The 16457-nt window shown below is 36.4% G+C and overlaps 3 protein-coding genes across 3 annotated transcripts; all 3 read left to right on the forward strand.

Moving 5' to 3' along the window:
- Window positions 1–1103: 1103 nt before the first annotated feature.
- Window positions 1104–1793, forward strand: LOC122042091 (glutathione S-transferase T3-like). Its single transcript, XM_042602032.1, has 2 exons — window positions 1104–1462; window positions 1553–1793. Exons 1-2 carry the CDS (start codon window positions 1104–1106, stop codon window positions 1791–1793), a joined length of 600 nt encoding a protein of 199 aa, XP_042457966.1.
- A 681-nt stretch (window positions 1794–2474) lies between these two features.
- Window positions 2475–3530, forward strand: LOC122042100. Its single transcript, XM_042602046.1, has one exon. The coding sequence runs from the start codon at window positions 2475–2477 to the stop codon at window positions 3528–3530; it is 1056 nt and encodes a 351-aa protein (XP_042457980.1).
- A 1750-nt stretch (window positions 3531–5280) lies between these two features.
- Window positions 5281–9682, forward strand: LOC121998663 (beta-carotene isomerase D27, chloroplastic-like). The gene is made up of 7 exons (XM_042553704.1): window positions 5281–5593; window positions 5779–5918; window positions 6662–6754; window positions 6843–6904; window positions 6995–7101; window positions 9295–9384; window positions 9468–9682. The coding sequence occupies exons 1-7, from the start codon at window positions 5317–5319 to the stop codon at window positions 9503–9505; spliced, it is 807 nt and encodes a 268-aa protein (XP_042409638.1). The 5' UTR covers window positions 5281–5316; the 3' UTR covers window positions 9506–9682.
- The last annotated feature ends 6775 nt before the right edge of the window (window positions 9683–16457 follow it).

The following is a 16457-nucleotide window of genomic DNA, read 5'->3' on the forward strand; positions in this document are numbered from 1 at the left end:
TAATTATTATATTTAAAATTAATACTTCTTAATATTTGATTTTAAAATTAATACACTTAATTTAAATTTATAATAAATAATAATTACATTTAATTATACTATAAATAAAGATAAAGAAAATAATAATTATTAACTAATTATATTTGATTTTATAATAATATAATAAAATTTAAAAAAAAAATCTCTCTATCACCAAATATGGTGATGTGAATAGTGCAACACCATATTGGTATTGTACTATTCACATCACCATATTTGGGATGGATTTTTGTGTATTGGTTGGAGTAATTTGGTGTCAAATTGACACCAAATTTGATGTTTTGGTGATGGGCTGAAGATGCCCTAAGAGCACCTGCAACGCGGCGTTAAACGCCGCGTTATAACGCTACTGTACGTTAACGCCACGTTGCAGCATGCCAACATGACGTTCAATAACTTGAACGCGTTCAAGTAATTGAACGTCGTTCAAGTGTTTGTGGGGCGGGCCCACCCCATGTGCAAAATTTTTTTTTATTAACGGTACATGCAACGACTTTTTTTTAAGTTGTTATTTTTTTTTTGTTTTTTTACCAACGGCAGATGCAATGCAACGGCTTTTTTTTAATATAAGTTTTTAAATAATGATTTTTTAAAATAACAGCTTTATATTTTTTAATTAAAAATTAAATAACGGATAGTTATTTAACGGTTACTTTTTAACGGCTAGTTTGAAATTTCGACTATAAATATCCATCCATATGTGCACATATTTTCATTCTCACTCACTACTCTTTCAATTTTACTCTTAAAATTCTCTCCCCATCTATTTTTTCAAGTTCCTACCATCTTATTTTCTATCCAAAATGGATGAAAATAATAGGGCATTTTTTACAAATTTCTTGAATTCTACAAACAACTCGCAAGAATATTCATCTTCCCAAAATCCACAAATTCCACCAAATTATCAATACCCACATCCATTTCCCAATATGTCGTTTCCTCTACAAAATCTTCAAAATGTCCAAGGTTTTGAAAATTCTATGAATCATCTGAATTATGCCCCTCGAGGTTCATATCAACCGCTTCCAGCCGAATATTGGCTAAACATGAGTCATCCGTATTTCATGCCGTCGGCTGTTCATGGATATGGTACCCCGCATACAACAGGTATGTCTTTCACTCCTTCGATATCAAATGAACATGCAACTTCGACTTTTGTCCTGGAGACTCAACTTTCCGACTGTGAATCCCCAATTGAGGTGGTTAATTTAGAAAAGGCGATTTCAAATGCTGAGGGTACAAGAAAGCGTTCAAGTTGGACAAAGGTTAAAGACGAGGTCTTAGCGAGAAGTTTTGTCACTATCAGTGATGATCCAATAATCGGAAATGATCAAAAGGCGGATACTTTTTGGGGACGGGTTGCAAGCTACTACAATGAGAATCTTCCCCTAGGTTCAAACACCAGAAGTGCAAATGTTATACGGTCACATTAGCACAATACAATCCAAAAGAAGATATATCGATTCAACGCAAATTACAATAGTATTTATAGTTCATATCGAAGTGGTCACAGTGATGAAGATATATTGAGGTTTGCGTACGAAAAATATCTATCCGAAAACAATGGTGTTGCATTCAATCTCGAACATGTGTGGAGAATTGTCAAAGACCGTCCAATGTTTACTTCACAGTCCGCTGATCACTTTGTAGCGACAAAGAAGACGAGGACCTCAGAGTCTGGAGCAAGCAACACCTCCTCCAACCAAGATGTGAGTATAGACCTGGATTATGAAGATACTCGTCCAATGAGGTAAAAGGTAGCAAAAAGAAAGGGAAAAGACAAAGTAAAATCGACCATGGAGGATCTGACAGTAAACTACAACAATATTATCACAAAGTTCACTGAGTACACAAGCGTGAAGAAGTCCGAAGTCGATTTGAAACAAAAACAACTCGAAGTAGAGGAGATTAAGACAAAAGCTGCATTGTCCAAATCTGAAGCTAAGAATCGTCGCTTGAAGTTGAAGGAGTACGAAATATTGAACAAAGACACCTCGCAGATGACAAAGGAGCAACTTATCATACATGAATGCCTATGCAAGGATATTAGGTCGAGATGGAATATCTAAATTGTTTACTTAACGTTCATTTTCTAGTATTATTATATTTTCGAGTGATTGTAATTTTTAATTATTGTATTTCTCATTTCGATTAATATGATTTTTAATTATTATATTTTTTGTAAAATAGTCGTTATAAACAAGTCGTTGGAAATTAGCTGTTACAACTAGCCGTTGGAAACTAGTTGTTACAACTAGCCGTTGGAAACTAGCCGTTGCAAACTAGGCGTTACAAACTTACCGTTACAAATTAGCCGTTGCAACGCGACGTTGCATACTCGTCATTGCAAACTAGCCGTTGCATGAGAAAAACAATATATATAGACCATCATCCCATTTCTCAAACACATATACTAAAACGTGTTTTCTCCAAAAATGTCTCATTCTACAGGCAGCTCTAGCTCAAGTTCCAGCTCGACAAGTGAAGACGAAATCTATGTTGAAATCGATGAGCAAGCTTATGATTCGGGTGAAGAACTGATGTTATTGGTTCTTCAACAACACCAACAACTTATGGAAGCATATCAGAGGAGGGACACGCGCAGAAGAAGGTTCGTCCAAAGAAATCGTGAAGCCGGGAATGAGAGACTTGTCAATGATTATTTCTCTATAACCCCGGTATATCACGATGAAATATTTCGAAGACGATTTCGAATGCGAAGAGAGTTATTCCTTCGCATAGTGAATGCATTAGAGAATCATTCAGCATTTTTTCAACAAAGAGACGATGCTGTACGAAGAAAAGGGTTGTCACCACTACAAAAATGCACCGCTGCGATTCGTCAACTGGCTTACGGAGTCCCCGCCGATCATCTTGACGAGTACCTACGTATGGGTGAATCAACTTCCATCAGGTGCCTTTTCAAGTTCTGCGAATACATTGTTGAAATATTTGGTGATAGGTACTTGAGAAGGCCAAATGCTGATGATGTTCAACGTCTTCTTCAAATGCATGATGAGAGACATGGCTTTCCTGGCATGTTAGGTAGCCTTGATTGTATGCACTGGAAATCAAAAAATTGTCCAGTTGCTTGGAAAGGTCAATTTACAAGGGGACATGGGTCACCAACAATCATACTTGAAGCGGTCACGTCTCATGACTTGTGGATATGGCATGCATTTTTTAGGGTCGCCAGTTCACGTAACGATATTAACGTGTTATATGAATCTCCCATATTCAACAACGTCTTACAAGGAAATATGCCGGAGATTAATTTCACGGTGAACGACACTACATATACGAAGAACTATTATCTAACAGATGGAATATATCCCGAGTGGGCTACTTTTGTTAAGGCTTTTCCTTGCCCGGAGGATTCCAAGAGGAAGTTGTTTAAGGAAAGACAGGAGTCTGCAAGAAAAGATGTTGAACGGGCATTTGGGGTGCTCCAATCTCGATGGGCGATTATCAGAGGTCCAGCTCGGTATTAGTATAGGAAAAAGTTAAAACAAATCATGTTAGCATGCATTATTTTTCATAATATGATTGTTGAGGATGAGGGAGGTCACGTGACAAATTGGTACAACGAAGAAGGTGACGAACCCGCACAACCTATCCATGGCTCAAACCGAGGATTTCAGGATTATCTTCGAACAAATTCTGAGCTATGTGACACTCAAGTTCATCACCAACTTCGCGCCGACTTAGTTGAGCATATCTGGGGGCAATACAACAACAATCCATGAATTAATATTTAAAATAAATTTTATTTTCTCAACTTTGTAATTTTATTTTCCCGACTTAGTTGTAATTTCATTTTCCAACTTTATAATTTTAGGTGTTCAGTTGTAATTTCATTTTACTAACTTTTTACAATTTCGTTTTCCTAACATTGTAATTTCGTTTTCTCACAAATATTTATTTTATTTAATAAATATATTTAAAAATTAATATTATTTTTGAAAAATAATAAAATTTTATTTTTAAACGTAAAATTATTATTAAAAATAATAATAATAATTTAAATATTTTAAAACATATTTATTTAATATGATATAATGTTAAAATGAGTGAGTGGACGGTGGGACCCATGAATAATGAATATGAATATTAAAAGGAATGTGAGTGAAAGAAGGATGTTGTTATAACGAGTATATAGTAGTGGGTCTCATATTTTTTTTGATGATGTAGTGGGTGTTATAATGCTAGAACATTATGGATGCTCTAAGAAACTAATTAAACCATCTCCATTTTTGTCGAAGAAGGAGAGAGAGCACATCCTTCAACACTAAGTAACAAGGGGACAGAACTCTCTTGTTTAATAGGCCGAGTATATATCGCCGGAAGTTAAGTTGTTTCTTAACACTTTCATGCTTCATTCTATCTCATTTCGATCGTGTTTCTAACTCAGAGTTTCCAAGAAAGGGTGCTCGAGGCCAAGAGTGGATTTGCTGTTTTTCCACTTGTATCTCCCAGTGCTGGCTGGCCATTGCTGCTCTTACCACACTTTGTGCTTTCATCCTGAGCCATTTGCCACTCACCCCCGGCCGTGTGATCCCACTGTTCCCATGCTGCCCTGCTCTGCTCTGCTCTTCCCACCATGTCGTACCCTTTTGTCCCATGGCCACTTGGTTTGAAGTGATCACAACTCCCATTGTTCTCCCCATTTTGACCGACCACCACCGCCCACTCCATGATCAGAACTCCTCACCCTCTTGCAACAGCACATTTTCAAAGCAACACAGAGGCCAAATGAACTTGCTAATGGTGTAATCCTCCAATAGCTCATTTAGTGGTAACAGACGAAAATCAAACTCAAGCTTCCTTCTCCACATCTGCTTGTTAAATTTCATTCCAAAGTTACCTATTTAATGCCAATGACTACACTACAGACATCAACTTGTACAAAGAATCAAACTATCCAAACATACAATTCTTCATCTAAGATAGTTATTTTATTATCAAGAATGAATCGCATCAATGATTTTATTTATTTTTTAATCTTTCAAGTTTAAATTATTGTTTGAGGAAATGATAAAATGTTTTTCCCATGGGCAAAGTGATGATACCTCCTACCAAATGAATGGCTACATGATCATACATCCCCACAAGGCAACACAAGGTCCCGCCACTGGATCTCTACGAGTCAATTACTCGGATCAATTAATTATGAATAAATATTATTCCACCAACAAAAGAAGTATTATATATAGCTCCTTAGGTTCTTCTCCTCCTACTCACTTGTATACAACTCTTCTTTACAAACGCACAAACACAATGAAAGCTAGTCATCTTGGTGATGGAGGGACTAAATGCCTTCCGAGAAGAGGATCAGAGTCGGGCAATCGGAGAGCGAGTCGAAAACCGATGATGGTATCAGCAACCGTGATACCGCACAGCCCGGCCATATACACAACTCTATCGACGGCAGACGAGATGAGGGCGTTGCTAGTGCCGATAAAGGGAGACAACAAAGAGAGTTATAAGTACAAAGATAACTGGTTCGACCTCCTAGCCATCCATTACCTGACAAAAGCCATCCAAGCAACCACAGGTTTGTTATTATTTGGATTCCACAACAGATTAAATTAAAGATGCTCCTGTTCTTCCTCTTGATTGCACCATAGGAAAGAGTGAAGGAAAACAATAAAAAAGCATGACAAGAATTAACAAACTTTTTTTTCTAGTAGGTTTTATTATGGAGAAAATAACCTTGGAGACTGGTGGTTTGAATCACAGGGACAAGCAACAAGAAGCAAGGATATGAGGGACTGGTTGAGGCAGCAGTGATGATCTCCAAGAAGCATGGAACAAAAGCGCAGCAGAATCTAGTGATCCAAACTCTGCAGAAGGCCTTCCCAGTCGCCATACTGACAATGGCAAGTGAGCTTTCCTGTTTCCAACATTCTTGTCATGGTTTTCTAAGGAGAAAAAAAAAGGGTTTTCGTCAAAGGCACTGTGTTATAAAAATACTATGCAGTTTTAAAGAGAACAATTATGCAAAATTTTGCTTTCTTGTATCAAGATTTAAAATTATTATCTTAAACATATCCTGTGAATTAAGCAAGAGAAAATTATGTATTATTATACAAGCCATGCAGGTAATACACACAATGATATAAATAATATTGAGTGCTTAAAAGAAAACTTTGACAGAGATGGTCACGCAATGGATGTCAATTGGAGAATATACAAAGTCAATCAGTAAATAGTTGTTAGACCAAAATACACAAAGTTAAACAATATTTTGATCCATTATGCCGTGCTTACTTAGGCAAAAATAAAAGAAATAGAATTTTTTTAAAAAAATAATTAATTTCTCTTGCTATTTTATTCTCACCCAAATCAGGCTAAGTAAACATGGCATTCAAGAAACTTGAAGGCTCTGAAATTGCAAAGAATACTTAAAACATAGATCTTGGCAATTTAATGGATTCTTAGAATAAAAAATGTATCCTATTGTTTTGTTTATTGATAAAAAAAAAAAAAAGAGAAAAAAAACATATGAACTAAAATGCCGGACACAGACAGATGGTAGGTATATCACAGCTCATAAATCTATGCCTTCTGCGTTACCTGATTGCTAATGGAAAGTCTGTGCTCTTGTCTCTTGTCACGGCAGATAAAGATTTTATTGCCTCCGTCCACGTTTACAAGAGAATTCTTTGCAGCTTTCACTACATTGTTCTTCCCATGGCTAATTGGCCCCTGCGAGGTACATGATCTTCTTAAATTACTCAAATATGCAGTAACGTTGAATCCCCCGGAACAAAAATGAGAGTGATTCTTCTTGTCTGAGAAAGGTCAGGGAATCAGAAGTCAAAGGGAAAACAGAGAAAAATGTGGTATACATCCCTAAATGCAGGTACTCTTCTACTGTTATCCATAAAGATGAGCCAAAGACAAATTCTGTGTGTAAATATGGTATGCCATACGTGTTCATTATTTCTTGTAGGTTTCTTGAGAGCACCAATTGTGTGGGGATGTGCACAAACTTATGCAAGATCCCATGTCAAAGCTTCATCCAGGATTCACTTGGAATGCCAGTCTATATGAATCCAAGTATATTCCTTATAAACCCATTTTCTATAAGAACATCATATATGGCTGACTTATTGGATCTATGATAACACCAACTAATTCGTATCCTATTAGATAAGATCGGTTATATGAATCTTTATATGTCATTACATTCTATCTCCTATTATATCATCATATATATTTAAATAAATTTTATTTTATTTTATTTTATTGTTGCTAACTATTTGTTGGTCTTCCTCTTACTTATTTCTCTTACTTATTTGATATGCGTATTTATCATAGTTTCATATCAACTAACTGGGGCATTTATTGGTCGTCTAAGTACATGTCTGTACCATTTTAATTATTTCTTTTAGAGTTTTCCCTTAATAGATACAATTTTGATTTTCTCTCTAATGATCTCATTTTTTATTTTATCCATCCTCATATGTCTACACATCTATCTTAACATCCTCATCTCTGCAACTTTCATCTTCTACTCACATACTTGAGTCATAGTCTACCATTAAGCGCTATATAACATAGAAGGTCTAGCCACCATTTTGTAAAACTTCCTTTTAAGTTTTAGAGATACTTTACGATCATATAAAACATCCAACGTTAACCTCCATTTCAATCATCCTGTTTGTATTATATGTAAGACATTTCTCTTAATCCCTCCATCATTTTATAAAAATAATTTTAAATACTTAAAGTTTTCCATTCCAGACAACTCGTCATCCCCTATCTTAACAATTATCGCATTACGTCTAATATTACTAAACTTAAATTTTATATATTCTATTTTTTACTCTACTAAGTCTAAAACCATTTACTTCTAATATTTCTTGTCAAAATTTTAGTTTAGTATTTTTTTATGTATTTCATCTATTAAAATAATACCATATATAAACAGCATGTACTACAGTACTATATCGAGTGAGTTTGTCCATATGATTAGTATAAAAATATAGGGACTTGGAGTTGATCCTTGATATAATTTTATCTTTATTAGAAATGTTTCATTTAATTCACCTAAAGTCTTTACTTTGGTCGTTATATTTTTATACATATCTTTAATTAGTTCAATATATGTTACGCTAACACTTTTCTTTTCTAGAATTCTCCATATAATTTTTTTTTAGACTCTATCATAAGTTTTTTCTAAGTTAATGAACGTCATGTGTAGATCTTGCTTTTGTTTTCGATACTTTTCAATTAGTTATCTGAGAAGATATATAACTTCTATTGTTGACCTTCTAGCATGAACCATGAACCCAAATTGATTTTCGATCATCATTGTCTCCTTTGTTAATCTTTTTTCTATTACTCTTTTTCAAAGTTTCATGATAGTTTAATACTCCTATACTTTGCACAAGTTTATATATTTTCCTTGTTCTTATATAAAAGAACTAAAATACTCACCTTATCATACATATAAGGGATCTATGATAGAATATGGAGAAATACTTTCCCACGAGCCAATCACCAAACTTATGATTCGAGAATTTCTAACCCAAATCTCACCAACAATTTCATAAAGAAGAATGTGGGAAGGGCTTAGAAACTTTTGTTTGCTATACAAGGGAAAGTAGGACAGCACCAAACACTGTCGATGCACGACTTAATTTCAGAAAGAAGGAAAAAAAAAGAGTATAAAGAAAAAAAATGAAAGAACAAGGACCACAGGGCAACCATTTGGGGAACAAGACCAAGGAACCGAGATCCACAAAAGGAGTATTAAATGCTTCACGTCGAGGAGCCTACGTGCCTGGAGTCCTCCATGCAATGAGTAAGCTGGATCTCATAGGCCATAGTTGTGCTATTCATCCATTCAATTTGGCATCTGAGAAGAAACATTCAATTCCATCACTTCTTTTCAAATGGCTGCTTCAAGGACGCCCATTTCCAAATGAAGTGGACAGAACACCAGTAACGTCAAATCTCATTCCTCAGTAACAAGCACTACACGGTCAAAAATTCAGTATTCATGTTAAACGTCGTAGGTTCAGGCATCATGATATCTATATGACCAACCATGAATAATGACCAATAGTTCACAAAAGATTCAAATCAATCAAGTTTAAATGATCCATAGAGCATCTGAAATTCGTAATGATGCGTACTTTACTATAGTCATAAGAAATGTGAAAGTTTTTCTACTTACTGCAATAGTTCTCTTGTAGATGCTTATCAGCTAGTAATGGCCCATATTCTAATGATGCTTAATTCCAGATTTTGAGGACATGAGTTGTGAGATGATCTTTGGTCAGCAAGCACCGATTGATGATCCCTCACTGAAACAACCATGCTATCGCAAATCATGTAATAACCTTAATCCAAGAATGTAAAGAAGAATGAAGCATCCTTAATTTCTAGCTATTTAGTGTTTTTTTGTTTTTTTGCAGGCATAGCAAAGCAGACACATGGAGTGAACTGCTCCTAGTGGATGATGACACGTACCAGAGGGATTTCAAAGCTATCAGTATGTAGTTCATTTGGAAGTCTCCACTGCTGGAAATTTTTCCTGTCAACTGTACAGTGATTCCATTTCCTGATCCGTATCAGTATAGCTAATGTGTTCTGCTGTTGCTTTTAGTAATTATGTGGTGGAAAATAAAAAGTGTTGGTCTTGGTTCTTCTATCTAAAATTTCTAATGCGAGGTTATGATGATTGTTGGCTTCTGAAGAATCGCAACATGGAATCTAGTGATTCAACAAGAAGCCAATTATGAAATATCCATACATGATTCTTTGACTCCCTTACTAAATGACATGACAAGCATATAATGGGGTAATTCAAAGTCAAAACATGTATATTGATGTTTCAAAATCGGCAACAAGAAGTTATTAAAAAAAACATCTCTGTGGTAGAGGCTCCAACAGTGTCGGATCATTTTTCCTGAGTAGCTGAGCTCATTATTTCGACCAGATGATTCTTAGTGGAAGCATAATGGAACGTTGGCTAACGTCTACGTCTGGTTGAAATAAATGAGCAAGTTGTATCGATCTGAAATGACTTAGATGCTCCACTAAAATTCTGAGGAATTCAACACACAAATTATTGATCAAGTGGGTTAAAAACCAAGTGTTCTGCATCACTGACAGCCCTTGGAATTGACTGAAATATCTGGAAAAATTCTGCAGGCAAAGCTCGACTGTCTAGACAAAGATTAACTCTTAATACAGGAAAAGTTTTACAAGCAAAGTTTGACTATTACAACAGGAACAAAGCTGGCTCGAAACCATCAATATAGTTGGAATTTTATTCATAATATAAGGCCAGACTATGACTGATAATAATAAATAATAATTCAATTCTAATTTTCTCACATAAAATCAAATAAAAGAATTGGAATGACTATATGTAGGTGATGCGGTGATTAGGAGGGATCCCGCCCTGCTACTACGATGGAGGTCAAAGTCAAGATAGTCAACGTATATAGGGCATCGTTCGGTCAGACGAAGCATGCCCCGGCCGGACGAAGCATTCCCCGACCGAGAGTAAGGATTCGATTCACTGTAGCCCTCGACATGGGGAGCAGTCAAAGATCCAACGCTCAAGGGAGAACGACGTACAGAAGCTGAGTCAAGCGGCTGCCCTGCTCGGCTGATCAGTGGACTCAACATCAGCTGAGCACGCGGACAATGAGCTTCCGACAGAGCGACAATCTCGCTTGGCCTAGCGATAGATCACGACAGAGGATTTCCGGCCGAGCGGCTATCCCGCTCGGCCTGACAGCAGATAATATACGGACAGTGGACTTTCGGACGAGCGGCTATCCCGCTCGGCCTGGCAGCATACAACAGGCGGACAAGAGATTTCCGGCTGAGCTGCTGTTCCGCTCGGCCAAGCAACAGACACGGCAGGATATCTCTCGACATCCTTTTGAGAGCTTGTGACGCTAACAGACGGCATGGTCAAACAAAGGATCGTATGACGGAAGCTTTTACTATCACTTCAGAGATATGCTCGGCCCGTTAAGGTACTGTATCAGGGACACTTTACTGGCACGTCTTTTCATGGAAAGCTTTGAGATGCGTGCTCACTTTGGGAAACGTGCACGCGCTCTTCCGGAGCTCTATATAAAGGGAGGTCCAAGTATTAGCGGAAGTATGCGTTACACGCGTTATTTACTGTTGCGCTACAATTCTTGCTTCGCCGGAGACTGACTTAAGTGTTGGAGGGTCATCGTCGAGGACCTCTTCCTTGGCTCAGCACTGATACTGCTTGTGTTGCAGGTGGAGGTGAAGTCCACAAGAGGTTCGTAGGAACGCCACGTCTCCAGTATCTATCTCATCGATTTTCGGAGAGGATTAGTAGGAATTCGTATTCTCTTAGGACAAAAATTATTCCCAAACAAGAGTTAAGTACTTTGTGTAAGCAGTAAGCCTGGAGTCTGAGTGCAACAAAATCAAATATCAACCGGAAAATTTTCATCAGCCCAAATAAAAAGAAGCAGAATAAGAAAAGCCCTATAAACTCTCTAAGTTCAGTATTGCAGTCTAAGCCCAATTTTACCTAACATAAATCCATCATTTGGGCTCACCACATGACCAGGGCCGAAGTCAAATTTTAAGGTGATTAAATGAGCAAGATAGGACTCAACTAATTCCAAAGATTTGGTAAAACTGATAAACTTTATAGAAGATGATATGATCAAATGAGCAGGCTATTATTACCTTAACATCATATAGGAGCATGCAGGATGTATGAATCTTAACTTCAAATTAAAACGAATAGGATAATGATACGGCTATATACAGGTTGATCATCTTCGAGTTAACTTGGCAGTCAAAGTCTAAGATAGGTCAATTCAGTAAATGATTGATCGGGACATCAGAGATAATAATCTGATCAGATCTTTGATTCACGGGGCTCTGCTCTCCTACCTCCTCCTGATCACACAAGATCATGGGATCATGCTCCCCTAGATCCTCCCGCTCAGTTCCCGATCGAATTTCTGACTCACGGAGTTCTACTCTCTTACATCCTTCCGATCGACTTACAGGATTATGGGGCCCTGCTCCTCTATCCTCCCAGTCGAATATCTGACTCACGAGGCTCCCTCTAGGAGTATTTAGGTTCAAGTAACGGCAGAACATCATAGGCTTTGCATAAAACTGTCCTCTTTCGTCATATTTGACCTAGGACACAGACCCAAATCTGCACAGCGGAGCATGCAGCGGCCGGTGCTATCTCTGCTCCATGAGCAAATTAACGTCAGATAGGCTACAGATGACACACTCACCGCCTCGTTAGGCCATCATTATGCCCATTCAATTCTCGGGGACCTATACAACATGCATCATAAAAAATCGTAACCTGTGCACGCGCTCTACTCAAAAGAAGCCTGGACTCGCCGGCGGCAGCGCTACCGAGGTGGCGAATCGTTTCTCTGACGAGATCCCTAAAGATCATCCGCTCAATCTGGAGGACGGCGTCGGATATCTCGGCAGCGGGCAGGAACCGCCCAGCGGCCATGCATTTCGTCAGGGTCCTGGACGCGGCGTTTTTGCCGGCGTCGGACGCCCTGAGGGAAGCGAGGAGGCCAGGCGTCGCGCACGTCAGAGTCGGGACTATCGGTGCAATTTCCATTATGGCTCCTCACCACAAGTACGCCGTTTTGGGCTTAAAATTACGAGTTACATCCAATTATATATAATTTTTTCAATTTGATATATTATATGTTTCTGTGCTCACTTAAATCAATCATCATCATCATTTAGGAGTTACTAAGCACTTATGTGAATGTCCTTTTTCATAGGAATACAGATGAATATAAGCCCGTGAATATAAACGCAGGCCGTTTCAAGTTCTATCACGTCCTAGGGCGAAAAAAAACCATAAAAATAATAAAAAATAAAATTTAAGTCTTCAATGACTCTTTTTTAAAAAATAAAATTTCCCCCGTGTTAGGCGACAACGGCAGATTTAATTTTTTTTAAAAAACAAAATGTTAATTTAAAAAATAGATTTCTAACTTTTTAATATAAAATTATTAATTTTTTATATTCAAATTTTAATAATAATTTTTTTAATTGATAAAATTATTAGATTATTTAATCTTTCTTGAAATATTATTGAACGTAAATAAAATTTTATTAATTTTAATTTTGAAAAACTTATTTCTATGAAACTATATTATCAGATATAGTTAATAATATTCTATAAACTATCCAGAAAAGAATTTAATTTTTTTTATAAGGTTCAATACGGCAGTTTTTTAATTCTAAATTTATTATTTCTTTTAAAATTTTTAATTCTAAAAATAAATCTAAACCATCAATATCAAATAACATGTCATGTGTTAAAAAATTTTCAAGATGTAAACATTTTATTTTTTTAAAAAAATCATCATCAAGTAATTTTAATTTTTCTACATCATATAAAAAAAAAATTATCTTTATATATTTTAAATTATTCAAATTTACTTTGAAATGAAAAAATAGCATGGTCGATAATACAATTAAAGTAATTAATTTTAAAAGATTCTTCAGGTGAAATCTTCACCTCATTAATTTTATTCTCATCAAATTGATTATTTCTTTTAATTACATATTTTTTAATGAAATTTTAATTCTATATTTATTTTATTTACAATATCTTTAGCAGAAATCACACTAGATGTGAATTCTTTTCTCTATAATTATTAAAAAATAAAAATAAACCCCTGATATAATGCAATAGTAATGGTAAAACTTTATTAATAGTATTAATCACAAATAATATATCATACCAAATAATTATACTTAATAAAAATTCAAATTTTCAAATTCATATATTGCTAAAGAATTTACTTCATTTTTTGTTTTAGGATCATCACTAGTTTCTGCAATTTTATATAAAACTTCTCTTATCTGTGGAGCTTAATATTTTATTACTTTAGGAAGTGAAAAACATATTTCAAGCTCAAATGAACATTATTCAAGGCGCCTCCGGGCTGTTGGAAGCGCCTCGAATGGCTTGGCTGAAGGCCTACACAGAAAGGCATGGAGGTGCCTTCCATGTGGCTAAAGGCGCCTTCTGTGAGCTTGAAGGCGCCTTTGAAGGGATAAATTTCACAAATTACGAAAGTTATCGTCTCCGACGCTGCAGGGATAAGCTGCACCGGTGGAGGCACCTTCAATGGAGTTGAAGGTGCCTTCAACAGTCAATAAAATGAGACTTTAAGCAAATGCCTGAAGACTATCCGATGAAGTTGTAACGCGACTCCGACGATCGAAAGCCTAAAATTTCTCATTCTTAGTTGTCAGAATAATTTTAATTATTACAATTAAATTATTGTACTTGTAATTCTCTGATTTATTAGTGAATTACTCAAAGAAAACATCCAACGAGTTTGAGTCTTAGAGTAGGAGTCGTCACAAGCTCTGAACCAAGTAAAACCAACTTATGTCGTTGTTTTCTTTACTTGCTTTTACTCCGCTGTGTTTTATTGGATTGGTTTATAAACGAAAATGAAAGTCATGAGTGTTATTCCCCCCCCCCCCCCCCCTAGCACGTCTCAATCCTATGCATTATATCACACCAAAAAATGTTATAACACTAGGATAAAAATTAGCATATCACATAGTATTAAATTAAGACTACGACAACCACATGGTATATAAAAAGCACTAAAATTTATATCTAACAATCTCTTTTATATGACTTGTTGTTTACCTTTCATATTAGCTTCATTATCCTATCCTTATCCTCTTATGTCATTTACATCCAATTCAATTTTCTTTATTATATTAATAAGCATATCAAAAAGACATTTTCTTGATGTATCATCTGTAAGTACCTAGGGGTAGTTTTGATGTGGTCAACCAAGTTCAGCTAGGTCTTGTTGTGTTTGATCCTTGTGTCTAAGTGTGCAGGAGCTTAGGAACATAAAAAGTCGAGCAGAAGACGCAACTAGCGAGAAAGCTGACATGGGAAAGGAGCTGATGGGCTTGGTGCATCCGAGGGACGAGATACTGCAGAAAGTACATCGGTGAACGAGAAGGACGTGTGCGACGTTCGATAGACTAGAAGCCGGGGAGAAACCCTGCTCGAGGAGAAAGTCAGAGTTGGGTTCATGTGAGCTCAACTCCAGTTAGCCAAAGAATCACCTAAGTGAAGAGATCAGCTATTAAGAAGTTGATCTGCCACTTGGAAGACACCTTCCATGGTTGGAAGGCGCCTTCGATGAACAATACGAAGGCATCTTCCGATAGTCATTAGCAAAGATTTATCTTTGCATGGATAAAACTTAACTGATTGAAGGCATCTTGAACTCTCTTGAAGGAGTCTTCCACACTCGGATAAGATTTTTCAAGAGTTATAAAAAGGCTCCTGAAGCTCGGAAAGAAACAACAACTGTAACTACAACTCTTGTACTTTTTACTAGTCTATTTCTTGGGTTGTCAATGTCTATAAGAGGTTTCTCTGCCTACAACGAAGGAGATCTACTAGTACTTTTCACTGTCTTAAATTAACAGCCATTTAGGTTGTAACCAAGTTAATTTCCGGCCTTCTTATATTTTTCTTTTAAGTTGTTTAGTTCAGTTTTATTATTATTATTGTGCTACTAATCAAGTCCAAAGGACGAGAAGAGGTTAGTTTTTATTTTATAAACAATTCACCCCTTCTTGTCGGGCCCACTGGGCCAACAAGTGGTATTAGATCCAGAACATCTCAGAAGGACTAACCTCTGACTGAAGCATCGAGACAATGGTCGGACCCGACATCTACCCGCCGAAGTTCAAGGGAGAATTTGCATTATGGAAAAAATGCATTGAGGTATTTTCCAAAACTGACTTTGAAGTTTTATTAATAATTAAATATGGTTTTGAAGCTTCAATTGATCAAAAAGATGAAAAAAATAATAGTACCTTTAGACAAAGAAAGAGCAAGCGTACTTTGTGGCGAATAGACGAGCTGAATTCTACCTACTAAGCGTACTGTCACCTCAAGAAATCAGTAGGATCAGCGCATACGAATCAGCAAATGAACTTTGGGAAAAGTTCCCGAAGCTACACGAAGGAATGTTTGAAGCAAAGCTCACTAGACGGGATCTTCTCCAGAACCAACTGTCAAACCTCCAGCTAAAAGAAGGAGAATTAGTAGTGTAACTGCATGCTAAACTGAAGGAGTTGATCACCGAACTCACAAATTTTGGAAAAATGGTACCAAACCGAGATTTTCTAAGGTACGCATTAAATATTTTTCTAAGGACGCCCAAATGGTCATCAATTGTCGACTCATATTATATTTATAAAGATTTAGAGGTAAGCACATTAAAAAGTTTATTTTCTACTCTAGAACTTCATGAATCTAAATGTGCAGAATTAATGAGTCAAATCAGACAATTATCCTAAAAGTAAGAATAGATGATCCAGACTCTGAAGCGTCAATCGACGAAGATGAA

The sequence above is a fragment of the Zingiber officinale genome, chromosome 1B, assembly GCF_018446385.1.
Source record: "Zingiber officinale cultivar Zhangliang chromosome 1B, Zo_v1.1, whole genome shotgun sequence".
In the NCBI taxonomy this organism is placed as follows: domain Eukaryota; kingdom Viridiplantae; phylum Streptophyta; class Magnoliopsida; order Zingiberales; family Zingiberaceae; genus Zingiber; species Zingiber officinale.